Here is a 21,391-nt window from a genome sequence, read left to right as displayed (position 1 = left end):
GTAAATCTATAGTTTTCAGCAAAATGTAATGTATAATCATCTATACCCAGTAAATCTACTTTTATGCAAGGATTTTTAGTACAATAATCCAAGACTGCTGAAAGCTAGAAACCTAACTATCAATATCAGACTGGTTAAGATTTCAAAATATACTACAATGCTATAGTAATCAAAATAGTATGGTACTGGCACAAAAAGCAAAACCTTCCAGTTATGAAATGAGTAAGTCATGGGAATAAAAGGCATAGCATATGAAGTGCAGTCAATGATATTCTAAGAGTGTCGTATGGTGACAGATGGTAGCTACGCTTGTGGAGAGCACAGCACACTACAGAGAAGTTGGATCACTATGTTGTATACTTGAAACTAATGTAACATCATATGTCAACTATACTCAAATAAAACAATTTAAAAAATGAGACTGGTTAAATAAATATATCCTATCATAATATATATATCATAATATATATAATATAAAAGTACTATATTTATGTGCTATAACAAATGCCTAGAAACATAATGTTATGCAGCTATTACAAATATTAAGATAAATTAATACAAGCCAACATGGGAAAAGAAACCTAAATCACTTGTTTGTTTAATGATCTGAATTTCATAAATATATGGTAAATGTATATTAATATATATATATAATGTTAACTAACAAAGTATTTAATGTGGATGGCAGGTATGGTTTTTCTGAGTGCCTTATGCACATTAATTCATTTAATCTTCACAACATTCCCATTTTATTGATAAGAAAGTGAAGAGTAATTTGCCCAGGATCACAAATTATAAGGAGTAGAACCTTAATCACTAGGTTACATTTTTGCTTAAACTTAATAAGGGCACTTTAAATTTATTCCCATTTTTGGCAATCCCATCACATAACATATGAAAAATGGAGAACCCAGCACCCTCAATAATATAAGAAACTATAAGAAAATGAAATTACAGTCAACAAAGCAAACTACCAAATAGTTATTAGCATCATGTCATTCTGTGGTGATGGAAATGTTCTTTATCTATGCTATCCAATACAGTAGCCAATTGCCACATGTAGTTACTGACTTGAAAGGTGGGCAAGTATATAAACAAGGGGTGGTGTGAATAAGGAATTGAAATTTTAATTTAATTTTAACTAATTTAAGTTTAAATAGACATATGTGACTAATGGCTACTATACTGGATAGCACAGGTCTGCAGTACTCTAAAGGGAGATGAATATGCTAATAGTCAACACATGTGGTCTTGACCCTGGGCATAATACAGGTATTCCTCAAAATTTATTACCCTGAAAGGTATCATTGTTTATTGTTTTTTTTTTCCAAATGAGGTATAATTGACATACAAATTATATTAGTTTCAGGTGTGCAACATAGTTATTCGACACTGAATACATTGCAAACTAATCACCACAGTAAGACTAGTTATTACCCATCATTCTTTGATTAAAATAATTAGCATAAGATTGTGGATGGGTAGGAGTAAAAGTAAGGAAAATCCTTATTTTACTGTCTCCATTTTAAGTCTTCTGGCTGAGGAATAATGTAGAGAGAATGACTAGGGAAAAGATCATCAGGAAAACAGAAAATTGAGCAAACTATAAAATTGAGCAAACTATCAACTAGACCTAACAGACATTTACTGAACTCTCTACCCAACAAAACCAAAATTTCCATTCTTCTAATAGTGCACACAAAACATTCTTCAGGACAAACCACATGATAGGCTCAATAAATTTAAAAGGATAAAGATAGTACAAATTATATTCTCCAACTACAATGGAATAAAATTAGAAATCAGTAACAGAAAAAACTCCAGGAAATTCACATACACACAGAAGTTAAATAACACATTTCTAAAAAAACCCAATGGGTCAAATAAGAAATCAAAAGGGAAATTGGAAAATAATTTGAGATGAATGAAAATAAAGACACAAAATACCTAAACTTACAGGATAGAGCTAAAAACAGTACTTCAGGGAAATTTATAACTGTAAAGAAGATCTCAAATCAATAACCCAAACTTCCAGCTTAAGACACCAGAAAAAGAACAAACTAAACCTGAAGCAAAAAGGAGGAAAATAAGACCAAAGAGGAAATTAATAAAATAGAAAACAGAAAGATAGAAAAAAATTAATGAAATCAAAGTTGGTTCCTTGAAAAGATCAACAAAATTGACAAACCTTCAGCCAGGCTGACCAAGAAAATAAAGAGGGAAGACTAAAATTAGCAGAATGACAACTGAAAGAGAAAATATTACTACAGGCTTTACAAAAAGAAAAAGGACTGTAAAGAAATACTATGAACAACATGACACAACTAAATTAGATAAGTTTGATGAAATGGACAAATTCCTACAAAGACACAAACCACTAAAACTGATTCAAGAAGAAACAGAAAACCTGGATAGAGATATAGTAAGTGAAGAAATTGAATTAGTTAATAAACAACCTACTCAACAAAAAAAAAAAGGCCCGAATGGCCTTTTAAAATTTTTTTAAAAAGATTTTATTTGAGTTAGAGCATGAGCAGTGGGAGGGGCAGAGGAAGAGGGAGAAGGAGACTCCCTGCTGAGATGGCAGCCTGACATGGGGCTCTACCCCAGTTCTCCAAGATCATGACGCAGTCATGCTGAAGTCAGACACTTACCTGACTGAGCCACCCAGGTGCTCCCTGAATGGCTTTAATAGTGAAGTCTACCAAATGTTTAAGGAAGTATTAAGGTTAATTCTTCACAAACTCCAAAAAAATGGAAAAGGAAGAAACCTTTCAAACTATTACTCTGATACCAAAACCAAAGACATCAGAAGAAAGCTACAGATCAATGTATCTTATAAATGTATCTTATAAATAAAGACACAGAAATCTTCAAAAAAATTTGTAGTAAACCGATTCCACCAACATGTAATAGAAATTACATACCCGACTAAATGGGATTTGTCTGAGCAATGCAGTTTACTTAACATCTGAAAATCAATTAGTGTGATACAGCACAGTAAACGGAGTGAAGACTAAAAATCACATGATCATCTCTACAGATGCAGCAAAAGCATGTGACAAAATCCAATACCCTCTCATGATAAAAACACTCAACAAACTAGGAACAGAAAGGAACTTCTTCAACATGATAAAGGATGTCAAAAAACCCCATAGCTAACATCATACTTACTGGTGAAGGATAAATGCTTGCCCCTAAGTTCAGGAACAAGACAGGATGTCTATCCACTCTTACCACTTCTATTAAACATTCAACTGGAAGTCCTAGCCAGGGCAATTAGACAAGAAAAAGAAATAAAAAGCATCCAGATTGGGAAGGAAGAAATAAAACTAACTCTATTTGTAGGTGACCTGGTTTTGTATATAGAAAATCCTAAGGAAATCGCTAAAAAAACCAGAATAATGAGATCAGTAAGGTTACAGGATATAAGACCAATACACAAAAATCAACAATAGTTCTATATACTTAAATGAAGAATACAGAAATGTGATTGAGAAAACTCTACTTACAAAGGTATCCAAAAATATAACCTTGGGAGTAAATTTAACAAAAGAGCATAAAACTTAAACCCTGAAAACCTTTACCTCACATCTACTGTGGTGGCTATAAACAAAAGTCAGATAGTAACACAGGAAGTGGAAAATCCCAACACTCATACACTGCTGGTGTGCATGTAAATGGTGCAGCCATTCTGGAAAAACAGTTTGGCAGTTCCTCAAATGACTAACACAGTGCCGTCGTATAACCCAGCAATTCCACTCCTAGCTATCTACCCAAGAGACATGAGAACACGTCTGCACCAAACTTGTACGAGAACAATCACAGCAGAATTATTCATAATTGCCAAAAGGTGAAAGCAACCCAAACATCTTTCAACTGATGAATAGAGTATATCTATTCAATATTATTCCATAAAAAAGAATGAAATATTAATACGTTACAACATGTGAGAACCTTGAAAATACTGTTAAGTGAAAGTCACTAGTCATGAAAGGCCATGTCACTTCACATATTTACGACTTCCCTTATATGAAATGCCCAGAATAGGCAAATACAGTTGATCCTTAAACGATACAGGTTTGAACTGTGTGGGTCCACTCATACATGGATTTTTTTCTATTAATATATTGGAAAACTTTTGGAGATTTGCCACAATTTTAAAAAAACTCACAGATGACCCACATAGCCTAGAAATGCCAATAAAGATTAAGAAAAAGTTAGGTATTATTGTTAAGAATACAGTATATCAAATATATAAGATACAAAGTAGATGTTAATCAACAGTCTATGTTCTGGGTAAGGCTTCCAGTCAACACAAGCTATTAGTAGTTAGGTTTTTCAGGGAGTCAAAAGTTATACATGGATTATTTTTGACTGCAAGGGGGTTGACATCTCTAACTTCATGTTCAAGGTTCAGCGATACATAGAGACAGAAAGTAGGTTAGTGACTGCTTAGGGGCAAGGACCTGAGAGGAAAGGGATATGACAACTTTCCAAGGGTACATAGTTTCTTTTTGAGGTGATGATGATAATAGTAAGCTGGAAAAAAAAGACATTTTTTTAAAAAAGTTTATGTGTTGGCAAGGATATAAAGTAATTATGTAACCTGATACAACTGCTTTTGAAAACTGGTTGATATCCTCTTTGAATTAAGTTGCACGTTTCTATGTAGATATATAATATTCTACACAAAAACTTGCACATATGCACTGAGACACATAAAGGTTTAAAACAGCAATGTTTGCAATATGAAGAAAACTGGCAAGTATCCAAATATCCCCAGAGGAATAGTGTGTAATCAACAAATGGAATAATGTGTGTGAATACATATATAAGAATGAAAAAACTACAGGTGTTCTTATCAGCATAGAAGAATCACACAAACATAATACTGAGCAAAAGGAGTCACAAAATATCTGCATTATAATTCTAGATACACAAAATAAAAAATAGATTAAAGCACAACTATTTTGCTTACAGATTCATAATGTATTAGAAAATAATACTCAGAAGTTCTAAGACTAGCACAAATGCCACTGAAGCAGAGTAATATATGTATCTTACCAGCCCTCTTAGGAAATCCAGTTGAGAGGAATCTCAAAGATGTCATAAGGTGTCCATTATCTACTTTTTGACCAATAAATTTTACTGTTAATATTGCATATGGAAGACACTGCCTAGGTTTATCTACTGGCTTTGAAAGTACATTGTATTCATAGAAGTATACCTGAAAGATAAAGAAGGGAGAAAAAAACATTTTAAGCTAATTAGTGTTAGCAGAATTGAATAAGCTCATATTTTAAAAAGCTATGTAACTGCATGATGTTATTTATTCACTGGCTTCCATTTACCCACCCCTTCTCCCCATTCTTCAACCCTAGTTTGTTTTTTAAAGTATAAATTTTTCCCCCAACCACATGTATTTTCCTTGGCAGGGTATCAATGTGGGCAGCAGCAGAAACAATCTGTTTTTAAACAAAGAAGTATTTTTCCATTAAAAGTTCAATGTTTTGTATATGCTATGAACACTCGTACTGTTTCAGTTGGAAGAAAAAGTTAATTATGAAAATAATAATAGCACAATACATTTACATGTGGGAACATATACTTCTAGAAAATTTATCTTCATTTAAACATATATATGATGATATTCAATGTTTATTACACATAATTTAAAGTCTACTGTTTTAGCAATTTATGATAGAAAATTAATGTTTCACATGTAATGAACACATAAGCCTTTCTCCTGTTGCAAAGTAGAGAATATCAGTAACATTATTTCAAAATAGCTTGTTATTAAAAAGTTGGCATGTTTTGCAAGTTAGGAACTAATCTACGGAACAACTAAATAAAAGAAAGCATCCACTGTATTCTGAACACAGTTAAATGCAAATTTGGAAACTTCTTTACTAACATTCCTAGATCACAAATATTAAAGCAGCTTTCATTATTTATTTAAGGTTTTATTATATTGAATAAATTAAGAGATTTAAAAAAAATTTATTATGTTAATCACCATACATCACATTAGTTTTATTATATGTATTTTATTTATTTTATTATGTTATGTTAATCACATTATTACATCATTAGTTTTTGATGTAGTGTTCCACAATTCATTGTTTGCGTATAACACCCAGTGCTCCATTCAATATGTGCCCTCTTTAATACCCATCGCCAGGCTAACCCATCCCCCCACCCCCTCACCCTCTAGAACCCTCAGTTTGTTTCTCAGAGTCCATAGTCTCTCATGGTTCGTCTCCCCCTCCGATTCCCCGCTTCATTTCCCCCTTCCTACTATCTTCTTCTTTTTTTAACATATAATGTATTATTTGTTTCAGAGATACAGGTCTGTGATTCAACAGTCCTGCACAATTTACAGCGCTGTGAATTAAGAGATTTTCATTTAATATTTTGAGAAGCTGTTTTAAGTCATGTATCATACAGTGTGAAGCATGTCACTTCCAAATAGTCAAACGGTCCAAAAAGTTAACATACCGCTGAATTGTAGGCTTGTAACTCAATGGTATCTTTCAGAGAAGGTATGTTTCTTGACATATGGCAATCAAAATTAGGAGAAGGATCCAAAGAAACTTTGTTTTTATCCACCGAAGGCTGAATTTTCTTCACTTTTCCAAAGAGAACCTAAAAAAAAAAAAGGCAAAAAGGTCCATAAAAATACACCAGAACATTTTAAACTCCCATGCTAGAACATAGAGTAAGGCTAACTCTTTTTTAAAGAAACAAATACAAATGGAGAGATAATCCATGTCCCAGAGGAGTAGGGTGACTTATTATAATCATGCCAATTCTTTCTAAATTAAACTCTATGGCTATAGTAATTGTAATTAAAATTTTAGGAAATCTATTTGTAGAAATGAATTTTAGTCTAAAAACTTATCTGGAAGACTAAACAAACAAGAATAGCCCAAAAAATTTTGAAAAAATTTTTTTAGAAAAAAATGTTGGGTCAGAGATAAGAGACTGATGGAACAGGGCAGGTGACTTGAACTTCCAAGGTATTAAATGTTTTTGTTTTTTTAATTTTTAGAGAGAGGGAGAGAGAGAAAGTGATATCAGGGGAGGGGCAGAGACAGAGGGAGAGAATCCCAAGCAGGCTCCACGCCCAGCACAGAGCTTGATGCAGGGCTCGATCTCTGGACACCGAGATCATTACCTGAGCCAAAATCAAGAGTCAGACACTCAGCTGACCGAGCCACTCCAGAGCCCCAAATGTTTTTTAAAAGGATGGTACTACCACAAAAAAAGGCAGAGGGGGGAAAATGAACAAAATAAAAAGCCCCAGATAAATCCAAGCATCTATAAAAATATAGTATAATGTTAAAAGTACCATTTGAGATAAGTGAAGCAAAAACAATAAATGGTGTAAGACAACTGAAAAAATTAAATTCCCTTAATATATAGATCAAAATAAATGCCAAACAAGTTAAATATTTAAGTAATGCAAACACTGTAGAAAGAAATGTCACTATCTAATTTCAAAGTGAGAATTCTTTTCTAAGCGTATATGCCATGAACCCATAAATCAAAAACATAAAGCTATAAAATATTCCAAAACATTTATTTATACATCAAAAACAAATAGGTATACTAAAAGACAAGCTACTGATTGGGAGAAAATGTTTGCAAATGACATATCCAACAAAGAGTTAGTATCCAAAATATATAAAGAACTTAAAGCAAACTGATACAGCCACTGTGGGAGACAGTATGAAGTTTCCGCAAAAAAATTAAAAAGAGAACTACTCTATAACCCAACCATTGCACTACTGGGTATTTACCCAAAGAATACAAAAACACTAATTCAAAGGGATATATGCACCCCTCTGTTTATTGCAACACGATTTACAACAGCGAAACTATGGAAGCAGCCCAAGTGTCCAACGACAGATGAATAAAGATTTGGTGTATATATACAACTATTATTCAGCCATAAAAAAGAATGAAATCTTGCCATTTACAATGGATGGATCTAGAGTGTATAATGCTAAGTGAAATAAGCCAAAGAAAGACAAATACCACAGAACTTCACCCATATGTACAATTTAAGAAACGGACAAAGGAAAATGAAAGAGAGACAGGAACGCTTGGCTGGCTCAGTTGGTACAACTTGCGACTCTTGATCTCAGGGTTGTGAGTTCAAGCCCCATATTGGGTGTAGAGTCTACTTAAGAAAAAAAAAAAAAGAGAGAGATAAACCAAAGGACAGACTCTGAACTACAGAAAACAAACAGATGGTTATTGGTGAGGGGGAGTGGGTGAAATAGGTAAAGGGGATTAAGAGTAGCCATCTTTTTTTGGGTGGGAGACGTGTGGTGCCCAAATACAGGGCTGGAACTCACCACCCTCAGATCAAGACCTGAGCTGAAATTAAGAATCAGATGCTTAACCAACTGAGCCACCCAGGTGCCCCGTGAGTACATTTATCTTGATAAGCACTAAGTAATATATGGAACTTATGAATCACTATATTGTACACCTGAAACTAAAATAACACTGTATGTTAACTATACTGGAATTAAAAAAATAAAAAAACAATGAAATAAGATGTGTCATATATATATTAATATATTAATTTGGATCAGAGTGAAGATACTGGCATTGAATAGGATATACCAAGAACACTTATGTGGCTGTGTATGGAAAACAAAACAAGGGGAGCCTGGGTGGCTCAGTTAAGCGTCTGCCTTTGGCTCAGGTCATGATCCTGGGGTCCTGGGATCCAGCCCCATGTTGGCTCTGTGCTCAGCACAGAGTCTGCTTCTCCCTCTCCTTCTGCCCCTCCCACTCCCCGTTTGTGCATGCTCTCTCTCTCTCAAATAAATAAAATCTTTAAAAAATACCAGGAACATAATTAACTGATAAAAGGTGGAAGAAAGTACAATTAATAGGACAAGTACACATTTTATTTAAAGTCAGCAATTCTATTACTGTTATTTTTCAATATAATAATACATTCATTCGAAATTAAAAACAATACTAAATGTAATGTGGTATCCTGCATTTGGGTACTAGAAGAGAAAAAATAGTAGAAAAACAGCCAAAATCCAAATATAATTTAGTTAATGGTATGGGTACCAATGTTAGTCTCTTCATTTTATTATTTTTATTTTCTTCCTGAAATATAACTGACATATACAATGCTAGTTTCTTAGTTTTGACAAAAGTGCCACAGTGATGTGAAATGCTAACATTAGGGGGACAGTGAGTGAAATGTATACAGGAACTTTCTGTACTATCTTTGTAACTTTTCTGTAAATTTAAATTTATTCCAAAATGAAAAGTTTATTTTTTAAAAAGGAAAACATTAAGTGATAAAGTATAATTGAAAGTATATTCAAAATATACTTTGATGAACTGATAATGTTTACAAATCAACTAGAAAAAAAGAAAAAAAAACCAAGTTGGCAAAGGATATATATCGGTAACTATTGTTTTTTTATTTAAAAAATTTTTTTATGTTTAAGTAGGCTCCATGCCCAATGTAGGCTTTGAACTCAAAACCCTAAGGTCAAGAGTCACATGCTCCACCTGAGCCAGCCAAGTACCCCTCACTAAATATTGTTAATAAATATATGCAGAATATTTAAACTCAGTAGTAACTATGTAAAAATATTGTACCAACAATGAGAAACTGTTGCATATAAGACTGACAAAGATTAAAAAAAAAAGTATAATATATAGAGTGAGGGCGTGAGATAACACACATTCTTACACATTGTGGATAGAAATGTCAATTAAAGGGTGCCTGGGTGTCTCAGTCAGTTAAACGTCTGCCTTTGGCTCAGGTCATGATCCCAGGGTCCTGGATGGAGTCCCGCATTGGGCTCCCTGCTCGCACAGAGCCTGCTTCTCCATCTTCTTCCTGCTCATGCTCTCTCACTATCTCTGTCCCTATCTCCGTCTCTTTCTCTCAAATAAATAAATAAAATCTTAAAAAAAAAAAAGAAATGTCAGTTAACATAACCCTTCTCAGGACAACTGGGCATTACATATCCAAAGCTGTGAAAGTATACATAGCTTTGGCTCCTAATCTGATTTCTCGGGAGGAATTAACCAATTAATTCTTAGCAAATAATCACAGGTGTGTGTAAAAATACACTCACATAAGGATGATCAAAATAATAATTAAAAGTACAAAACAAAAAACCGAGTAATTTATATCCCTAAATTAAAAAATGTGTCATGCAAATTTATGATAGAGCTATATAGTCGAATACTATGTAGTTAGTTATTCAAAAGGCTATTAGAAGGGTGCCCGGCTGGCTCAGCTGGTAGAGTATGCGACTCTTGATCTTGGTGTTGTAAGTTCGAGCTCCATGTTGGGTGTAAAAATTTTACTTAAAAAAAAAAAAAAACTTAAAAAGGCTATTAGAGAAGAATAATGCAATGAAAAATCTGTCTTATAATCAATGAAAAAAGTTATGTATATAAAGAATATATTTTAATTACCATTATACATGCATATCTGTATAAATAAGCAAAACTACAGATATAAAAAAAATTAACTGTGGTTATTGATGGGCTTTTTGGAACCTCTTAGTATGCACCAAAATTCCTAAAATCAGTATGTATTACTTTTTAATATAAAAATTGTGCTTTATGAATTTGATATTTGAGGCTTAAACACATAAGGAATTATTCCAAGGGAAGCACTGGTTTTATATGTACCCATATGTTACAAACCTGAGGATCCTGCCTACCTAGTGTGATTTTAATAGTCCTGGCAAAGCTACAATTAACTATAAAAGTGTATCTTAACCAGTTTGTTGATGCTTAAGATTTGGTAAGACTTATTTCCTTTCAATTTTCAGTAATTTTAGACTTTCAGAAAAGTTGGGAAACTAGTTCAGAGGTCCTATATACTTGTATCCATTTTTCCTAAAGTTAACATCTTATATAAGCATGGCAAAATTATGAAAACTAAGAAACATTGTTATGTTGTAACCTGAAACTAATGTGACATATAATGTATGTCAACTAGACTTCAATAAAAAGTTAAAAAAAAATAACATTGTATAATACTATTAACTAAAATAAAGACTAAGAGTTTAGTAACTAGTTTAAGCTAGAATTACTATAACCTATGTTTTGGAGAAAAACACTTAAAGCACTGTGGTATTAACTATGGTCTGAACAAGAAAGAGAGAGAAGGGTCATTTAAGACAGAAAAAAATATAAATTGGAAAGACAAAGATGATACAAGCTGTGTTTGCTTACTTGGGAGTTTTGTTTTATGCTACATACCCAACTAAAGTCAGAAATAGGGGAAAATTTCAAATGACGATGATGATGAAAGTAACATATATATTATTTATTTCATATAATGCAACTTAAAAAAACTAATAATTCATACTGAAAGGAAAATACGCTCAGATCAATTTAAAGCAACTGAATATAATATTTAGTAATTGTTTTCTGCTACCTACCTTAAAAATTACAATACTTTCTACAGTAATGCTTCTACTATGAGCATAATTCAAAGCAACATCAACATGTCTAAATACATAAATTCCAAGAAGAGGATTTCCTAATATCTTCAATGTAGATGTTCTAGTACTTATCCCATTTTGATATATTTCAGCCACATCATTCTGAGGAAGTGCTAAAAAGCAGAAATGTTCTTCAAGTTCTCTGCCATGTCTTCCACTCTCACGCATCTCTGACCTAAAGCAAAACAAACTGTGTGTAGTTAAATGAGAATATTGACTGAATTTTCAAGAAGATAAATATTTCAGCTTCCTACAGTTAGAAAGACAATTACTCATAACATTCAGAAACATCACTATCCTATGGTAACAAGTTAGGCTGAAAATCATCTAAGGAAAGAACTGAAGTAGATAACTACTCATCCAGAATTATGGACTACATTCTTTATAGGCCAGTGATAATAAGGGCTAACATTTCTCGAATGCTACTGATATACCCAGCATGCTAAGACTTACCCTTTATAAGCATTTCTGTAAAATTTTCCCGAGTTTTCCAATAATTGATTGCTATTATTATTTTATTGTTTTTATATCCATTTTTTCCTCATCCCCCCTCGCTTCTGTTACACTCATTTTTAAAATGAGGAATACGAAGTTCAGAGAGTTAAACTCACCAAAATAGCAAGGTGACAAGAGTTGGAATTATTTATGTGAACTCTTGTCCACTAAGTTCCAGAGCTCAAGTTTTCACTTACTTGTCTATGGATGAAAGAACAGGCATTTTCTTAAATAAATATATAGAGAAATACATATGGTAAATTATTAGGGACATTCTCCATTTTTCAGGGATCCAGACAGCAGGTGGAAGAAACAAGCTAGGATTTGATTAGAGTACTCCTATCATAGAAGTAAAATTATAAATCATCCTCAGAAAAGATAATCTGAAGTACACACACTTAAAATTTTGACTATACTCCACAACAAGAACGACTTAACTGGGGGTGCTAGAATGGCTCAGTCGGTTAAGTGTCTGCCTTTGGCTCAGGTCATGGTTCCAGGGTCCTGGGATCAAGCCCTGCATCAGGCTCCTTGCTCAGTGGGGAGTATGCGTTTCCCTCTCCATCTGCTCCTCCCCCAGCTCATGCTCTCTCTTGCTCTCAAATAAATTAATCTTTTTTTTTTTTTTTTAAAGAACCACTTAATCATATAGACAGGCAATCTATCTGGCTTGCTCAAGTGTAGTAGCTGCAACAACTGCCACACTAGGTGATACAGTAAAGAGGTCCGATTGCCAGAATAGGACAGAGGTGTGATTCCAAACCATCATCAGCAGTGGAGAACCTCAGAACTTAGAAAGTAATGTGTATACTACAAAAGGAAAATTTTTCTTGAATACCACATGCTACCAATATTCGTTATTTCCTGGAACACCACTCACAGAGTTTGTATAAAGTATACTAAGCACATTAGCATATTAGTATTTATTTGCATGAATAACTTACTGTTTACAGTACAAAGGGCCACAAACCACATGGCAACAGTTACAAGCAAAACTAACTGATTAGATCGTGACCACTTTGTCCTAGTTCCTGGAAATGTCAACTCCACATATCATCATCTCCTGCTCTTGCTTGCAACTTGACATCAGTAGATTCTATGACCCACTAAGATCTCATGTAGGTAACATTTAAAATTCACAGAATTAGAGTACTTTTTTGTTTTCCCAATTTCTCAACTCGTTTTTCCTAGAATCTGGAAAAGCATTAATTTTCTGAGCATGCCTAGGAGTTCCCACATGGGAGTACTAACAACAATAGCACAAAGCATGGGAGGAAGGAACGAAGATGTTCATTGTTGTGAGGTTCTTATACTACATATGAATATAACATTATGTGAAGGTACACTGTGTAAACCCTAGAGCAGTGTTTCTCAACACTGGCACACACCATTGATATTGCGGGCCAAATAATTCTTTGTGTTACCTAGTCACCTTACTGGCTTAACATTATATTCTCTTAAAGGACTAAAATGTAAAAATATAACTTGATATTTGACCCAGAGCCCCCAAAACTTTTACAAATTAAAGTAGAAAATATTCCTTGAGTTTCATATTAGTAATAATACTGAATACTGTTTTCAATGTATGTTTTCAGAATAACATTTGAAAAACATTTAGAACTAAATATGATTTAGACAAAAGTGAGCAATAAAAAATTACTCTAGAAGTTTAAAAAATTTTTTAATTCCAGTGTAATTAACATATAGTGTTATATTAGTTTCTGTTGTGTAAGATAGTGATTCAACAATTCCATACATTACTCAGTGCTTGTCAAGTAAGTGTACTCTTAATCCTCCTTGCTTATTTCACCCATCCCTCCCCACCTCCCCTTTGGTAACCATCTCTTCATTCTCTATAGTTCAGAGTCTGTTTTTTCTCTCCCCCCTTGTCCTTTTGTCTCTTAAATTGCACATATGAGTGAAATTCTATGGTATTTGTCTTTCTCTGACTGGCTTATTTCACTTAGCATTACTCTCTAGATCCATCCATGTTGTTGCAAATGGTAAGACTTCCTTCTTTTTTACAGCAGAATTAATATTCCATTGTGTGTGTGTGTGTGTGTGTGTGTGTGTGTGTGTGTGTGTGTGTACACATCTTCTTTATCCATTTAATCTGTCGATGGACACCTGGGCTGCTTCCATCATTTGGCTGTTGTAAATAATGCTGCAATAAACAGGGGTGCATATATCGCTTTGAATTAGTGTTTTTGTATTCTTTGGGTAAATACCTAGTAGTGCAATGGCTGGATCGTAGGGTAGTTCTATTTTTAATTTTCTGAAGAACCTCCATACTGTTCTCCAGAGGGCCTACATTAGTTTGCATTCCCACCAACAGTGCAAGAGGGTTCCCCTCTCTCCACATCCTCAACCAATACCTGTTGTTTCTTGTGTTGTTGATTTTAACCATTTTGACAGGTGTGAGGTGAGATCTCACTGTAGTTTTGATTTGCATTTCCCTGAAGATGAGTGATGTTTAACATTTTTTCATCTGTCTGTTGGCCATCTGTTAAATGTCTGCTTATGTCTTCTGCCCATTTTTAAATTGGATTATTTGTTTTTTTGGTGTCTTTAAGAAGTTATTTTTAAAAAGGTTGGCTCTTCAGAGTTATCAGACACTAGGATCTATGTTAACTTATTAAAATGACTGAAGCTCTGAGTCTCAAGACTTCTATTTCAGATATCACAGGTAAAATGAATTTGAATAGTCTTTTGTGTTTGTAGGGACATGTAATCAAGTAAGAATATAAAGACCTAGTACATACAAAGTGACCAATTACTGAGAGAGGAAAGCTGAAGAGACTCCGTTTTTAGAAAGTCTCCTTCTCTGCTGCTCTTCTGCTAGGCCCCACTTCCTCATGTTCTATATTTTGCATCTGAGTAAACCAAAGAAGCTATGTTCCCACCCTAAGTGGGAAACAAGAAAGTTAATCATTCTTAGTTTTGTCCTAGGCCCCCAAACAACAGATAACATCTAAGAGCTGGATCCCAAACACGTTCCAGGCTATTTAGCTTCAAACAAACCTCAGCCAGTGCTGGCATCAATAACCCCTACCTTCGATGATTTATAAAATACACCTATTATTCACCTGTTACTTGCCTTTGACTGGACTCTACCCCAGATTCCTCAACCCCTTTCCAATATAATTGCCTAGCCCCAAACGATGAGACTCATTCTCCTTTCCTTTCTGAATCTCCCAGATATTCTGTCTGCTACTCTGCCTGTCACTTACGCTATTCAACAAACTCTGTTTTCACTTCCTGGCTTGCACTTGATTTCTATCGGGTGCAAAGTCAAGGACCATCCTGGATGGTCCTGTGGGACCCCTCTCTGTGTCCAAGAACCCAGCCTATCTGCATTATTACCAAGAAACATTAATGCCAATCAGATTCTATGCTAACAGAATATTTATATTATCTTAAATATAAAAAAACAAATAATAGTTAAGAATAATTTTTCAGAAATATTTACTCATGTCTTTATGCAATAATACTAATAAGGAATAAGTATCACAATCTGTCGGCCCCTGTACCTTAAACATACTTTAAGCTCTGGAGTGGAAAGTTCGAAATCAACCGAGCACGCAAGTGTTAAACCTGTAGATATACTCTTGGTGGTGGGTTAGTCATTATTTTTTTTAACCACTATTTTATTAAACCTTAACTAAATAAATGTAAAAATTTAAATAAGAAAATTCCTATGGACAGAAAAGTTATGTATAAGTTAACACAGCACAACAAATGAGAGGTAGAAACAAGATTAGAATCCTGGATATCTTTTGGAAGACCATGAACTTAGAATTGACTGTGTGCTACTCTGATGCTTACCTACTGAAACCAACTACAACAAAGTGTAAGTGCCTCAGATGGAATGCCCATGTAATAATTAATTACATTACACAGGATAGATTTCCAAGATACCTTGTATATAATAGGTAGTGAATAATTTTTTGTTGAGTAATGAAACACTTTCAGTGTATCTCAAAGTTTAACTGGAAAAAAAAAAGAACTATTTAGCTACTGGGGTGTGTGGAGGAGAGAATACAAGTATTCAGTTAAGTATGTTTTTTGTAAAATAATTAAAGAAAATGAAGTAATTGGCTTTGGAGAGCTGGAAAAAGAATTTAATTGTTTTCAAATCCATCAGACTGCTGATAAGTGATCAATCTCTAGTTGGCACGAAGTATAATATATGAAAAGCAGTATAAATAAGGTAAGAAAAATTGGGATTTAACTAAGTTTACAGAACAAGTAAATTGCTTTAAAAAAAAAAAGGTTTTGGGCGCCTGGGTGGCTCAGTTGGTTAAGCGACTGCCTTCGGCTTAGGTCATGATCCTGGAGTCCCTAGATTGAGTCTCGCATCGGGCTCCCTGCTCGGCAGGGAGTCTGCTTCTCCCTCTGACCCTACCCCCATCTCATGTGCTTTCTCTCTCTCTCATTCTCTCTCTCTCTCTCAAATAAATAAATACAATCTTTAAAAAAAAGGTTTTATTTATTTGACAGAGAGACAGAGCACAAGCAGGTGGAGTGGCAGACAGAGGGAGAGGGAGAAACAGACTCCCCACTGAGTAGAGAGCTGGACGTTGGGCTCGATCCCTGGACCGTGGGATCATGACCTGAGCTGAAGGCAGAAGCTTAACTGACTGAGCCACCCAGGCACCCTGTAAATTTCTTTTTCTTTCTTTCCTTTTTTTAGAGAGGGGGAGAGAGAGAAAGTGGGGACAAGGGGGGGGCAGAGGGTGAAGGAGAGAGAGAATCCCAAGCCCAGCACGGAGGCCAACATGGGGCTTGACCCCACAACCCCAAGGTCATGACCCAAGTTGAAATCAAGAGACAGATGCTTAACCGACTGAGGCACCCAGGCACCCCAGAAGAGGTACATTTTTGATTCAAGGGTAGTGATGTCACAAGGCAGAGTAGCAGAACCCACCCTCTGGCCCCCTAGCAAAGATCAACCATTAGATAGCTACCTATAAACAAAAAGAGCTCTGAGAGAGCTTTGGAGTACACTTAAGAAACTTCAGCAATACAGTGGCATAAAAAGCCAGAGAGTAACTGCACAGAAAGGACGGATGAACGGTTTCAATTTTCCTGTACCATCCCACACATTGGGCTGGCATTGCTCAGTGCCAAGAAGAATCTCTCTAGATAGAAAGAGTTCCCTTCACCAGGAAAAGTGAGAGTGAGGTAACCAGTTTCCCCAGCCCTCTGGGGCACTAACATGAAGGATCAAGGATCTGCTTTGGTTCTGCCCCAACCAGAGGATGGCAAAGCTGACACAAAGAGACTGGTAGGAATAAGGAAGAAAAGCAGAGGCTACCAACAGGAGCTATACAGCAGGAGCAACTACCATCCCACTGACTGCTCAGCAAACATCAGTAGCTTTCACTACTGAAGAAACCAACAACCAGTGTGGCTGCAGCATACCTCTGCAAATTTCACTAGTTTCCAACCCACAGGTATTTATATTTGTTGACACCAGCCACCTGAGTCTCCCCACCCGCCTTCCACCAGAAGTCAGCCAAAGACTCTCTGGCTTCAAGAGTGCAACAACCAACTTAGATTCCTGCAGCTGACACCAACATGCAGGTGCTCAGGGCTAGCTCCTCCAGCTGCATACTTATATGCTGTTGGCTAAACACCTGTCACCAGCCTAAACTGCTGTGGGCACACGATGGCAAGATCCTGCAGCCACATTAGGCCACACCCATAGCGAAGGCCCCTACAGCTTCATGTGGGCCCAGATCAAGCCCTATCTTATGTCACTGGCCTATATCACTAGGGTCACCTGCAGCTAGCCACTCCAGCTATACACCTGAATACCCTCTGGCCCAATCCCCATCATTAACCCCCACACTGTTATGTGTCCAGGGCAAGATACAGCTAACACAGTAATGTAAATAGCCAGGAACCCCACAGCTGCCAGTGCACATGCCGTTGGCTGGCCCTTGTTGCCTGCCCTGGTACCCACCACTACATGTGTGTTAGCCACTGGACCCTGCCACAACATAGGCACCTGCAACTGAGTGTGTGCATATGACAGTCTCAGGCCTCTACCGCTGCTTACTCTGGTCTCTAGTTGGTGGACCAGCAGGAGATGCTGAGAACCCCAACAGCCCTTGCAGCTTATGTGAATGCCTGGCAGCACTCACCAAAGACCACACAACTGTCAATAATGTACAGGCCAAGGCCTGATCCAGTGAGTTGTCATCCACCCCCCTAGACCTGAAGCAACTACATGCCCTGCACTTGGCACCCTGTACCATAGCACACTCTAACATGACCCTATCTGCAGGTGAAGGTCTATACTTGTCAAAGTTCAGTGTATAAAGTCTGGGAGGGAAAACCACTTCTTCAAATTTATAGACACCTATGCAAAGCTATGAAGATTATGAAGAATCAGGGAAATATGACTCTACCAAAGGCATACAGTAAACCTCCAGTAACGTGCGCAAAGAAATGGAGATACAGGATTTTTCCTACTAAGAATTCAAACTTGCTCTAAACATTCAAAATATTGAAGTCCTATCTAGAAGAATTAGGCAAGAAAAACAGATAAAAGGCAACCAAATTGGAAACGAAGAAGCAAATACAATCCCTATTTGCAGATGACTCTGATATTACACACACAAAATCTAAAGACTTCACCAAAAAACTCTTAAGAGTAAATGAATTTAGTAAAGCTTCAGCATACAAAATCAATATACAGAAAATTGTTACATTTCTATACACTGAAAAGATCAGAAAGAGAAATTCAGAAAATCCCATTTGCAACAAATTGAAAAGAATAAAATACCTAGAAATAAATTTAACCAAGAAGGGGGAAAGACCTGTACACTGAAAACTGACACTGATGGATGAAACTGAAGAGGACACAGATAAAAAGATATTCTGTGCTCGTGAATTGGAAAAATTAACGTTTTTTAAATGTCCATACAACCCAAGGCAATCTATAATTCAATGCAATCCCTACCGACATTCCAATGGCATTTTTCATAGAAATGGAATAAATAATCCTAAATTTGTATGGAACCACAAAGACCACGAACAGCCAAAGCAATCTTGAGAAAGAAGAACAAAGTTGGAAGCACAATGCTCTCTGATTTCATTTTTTTTTAAAGATTTTATTTATTTATTTGAGAGAGAGAGAGAGAAACAGCATGAGAGGGGAGAAGGTCAGAGGGAGAAGCAGGCTCCCCGCTGAGCTGGGAGCCCGATGTGGGACTCGATCCCGGGACTCCGGGATCATGACCTGAGCCGAAGGCAGTCGCCTAACCAACTGAGCCACCCAGGCGCCCAATGCTCTCTGATTTCAAATTACAGTTTAAAGGTATAAAAATCAAAACAGCATGGTACTAGCATAAAAATAGACACACAGAGCAATGGGACAGAATAAAGAGCCCAGAAATAAACTCAGGCATATGCAGTCAGTTAATTTATGACAAGGAAGCCAAGACTATACAGTAGGAAAAGACAGTCTCTTCAATAAATGGGGTTGGGAAACTGGACAGACACAGGCAAAAGAGTGAAACTAGATCACTTTTTTACACCATACACAAAAATTAACTCAAAATGGATAAAAGACTTGAATGTAAGACCTGAAACAATGATCTCCTAGAAGGAAACATAGGCAATAAGCTCCTGTACATTGGTCTTGGCAATGATTTTTTGGATCTGACTCTAAAAGCAAAGGCAACAAAAGCAAAAATAGCAAGTGGTACTATATCAAACTAAAATACTTCTGCACAGCAAAAAGAATCAACAAAAGGAAAAGTCAACCTATGGAGTGGGAGAAAATTTTTACAAACCATATATCTGATAAGGGGTTAATACCCAAAATACATAAGGAGCATACAATTCAAAAGCAAAAACACAATCTGATTTAAAAATGGCAGAGAACTTTAATGAACATTTTTCCAAAGAAAATGCACAAATGGCCAACAAGTATATGACAAAGTGCTCAACATCACTAGTCATCAGGGAAATGCATATCAAAACCATAATGAGAGATCATTTCATACCTGTCAGAACGGCTATTCTCAAAAAGACATGGTAAAGAGTGGTGGTGAGGATATAGGGAAAAGGGAACCCTGGTGCATTGTTAATTGGAATATAAATTGGTGCACCACTGTGGAAAACAGTATAGAGATTCCTGAAAACATTAAAAATAGAACTACTATACGATCAAGTAATCCCGCTTCTGGGTATGTATCTGAAGTAGATGAAACTGCTATCTCAGAGAGATATCTGCACCAACCATGTTCATTGCAGCATTACTTGCAATAGCTAAGACACAGAAACAACTTAAGTATCCATCAACAAATGAACTGATTAAAGAAAATGTGGTACACACACACAATGGAATATTATTCAGCAATAAAAATGAAGGAAATCCTTCAGTCTGCAACAAAATGAATGAACCTTGAGAGTATTACAGTACAAGGTCAGAGAGAGACAAATACCATATAATCTCACTTACACGTGGAATCTAAAAACATCAAATTCATAAAAACAGAGTAGAATCATGGTTGCCAGGCCTGGAGAGTGGCAGAAATGGGGAGATGCTGGTCAAGGGTACAAACTTTCAGTTATAAGATGAGTAAGTTCAGAGGATCTATGGGACAGCATGGTAACTGCAGTTAATAATACTGTATCATATACTTGAAAGTTTCTATAAGAAGAGAGCTTTGGGACACCTGGGTGGCTCATTTGGTTAAGTGTCTGTCTTCCGCTCAGGTCATGATCCCAGGGTCAAGTCCCGCATCAGGTTCCTTGCTCGGCGGGGAGCCTGCTTCTCCTCTGCCTGCTACTCCCCCTGCTTGTGCTTGTGCTCTCAATAAAATCTTAAAAAAAAAGTTAGCTTAAAAAAAATAGAACAGAGCTTTAATGTTCTCACCATAACAACAAAATTGTTAATTATGTGAAGTAAAAGATGAATTAACTAACGTTATCGTAGTAGACATTTCATAATATATATTATACACCTTAAACTTACACAGTATTATATGTTAATCATATTTCAATAAAGCTGGAGGGAAAAAATTTTCTAACTCACACAAGAAATCTAGAGATAAGGCGGTATTAGTTTTCTATTGCTGCTGTAACAAATTCCCACAGACTTAAGTGGATTGAAACAAATCAAGTTGTTTTTTTTTCCCCCCCAAGATGTATTTATTTTAGAGAGTGCGAGCTAGGGGAGGGGCAGAGAGAGAGGGAGAGGGAGAATCCCAGAGCACACTTGTGGCTTAGGGGAGCCTGACAAGGGGCTCCATCCCAGGACTCCAAGATCATGACCTGAGCCGAAACCAAGAACTCAGCCGCTTAACCAATTGAGCCACCCAGGTGCCCCAACAAATCAAGTTTATTATCTTACAGCTAAGCAG

At 35.9% G+C, this 21,391-nt stretch overlaps 1 protein-coding gene across 5 annotated transcripts in view; it reads right to left on the bottom strand.

The window, feature by feature from the left end:
• The window catches only part of TEX15 (testis expressed 15, meiosis and synapsis associated), a 91,314-nt gene that overhangs the window by 19,344 nt on the left and 50,579 nt on the right, over nt 1-21,391 (bottom strand). For all 5 annotated transcript variants that reach the window (XM_027600420.2, XM_027600422.2, XM_027600423.2 and 2 more), the window contains 3 exons: nt 11,454-11,691; nt 6,502-6,648; nt 5,068-5,230 (listed from right to left, as the gene is read on the bottom strand). In XM_027600420.2, the coding sequence (XP_027456221.1) occupies nt 5,068-5,230; nt 6,502-6,648; nt 11,454-11,691 (548 nt within the window). The remainder of the gene's footprint in view (nt 1-5,067; nt 5,231-6,501; nt 6,649-11,453; nt 11,692-21,391) is intronic.

The sequence above is a fragment of the Zalophus californianus genome, chromosome 2 (genome assembly GCF_009762305.2).
Source record: "Zalophus californianus isolate mZalCal1 chromosome 2, mZalCal1.pri.v2, whole genome shotgun sequence".
Lineage (NCBI taxonomy): Eukaryota > Metazoa > Chordata > Mammalia > Carnivora > Otariidae > Zalophus > Zalophus californianus.
This window is presented reverse-complemented; position numbering and strand designations above follow the sequence as displayed.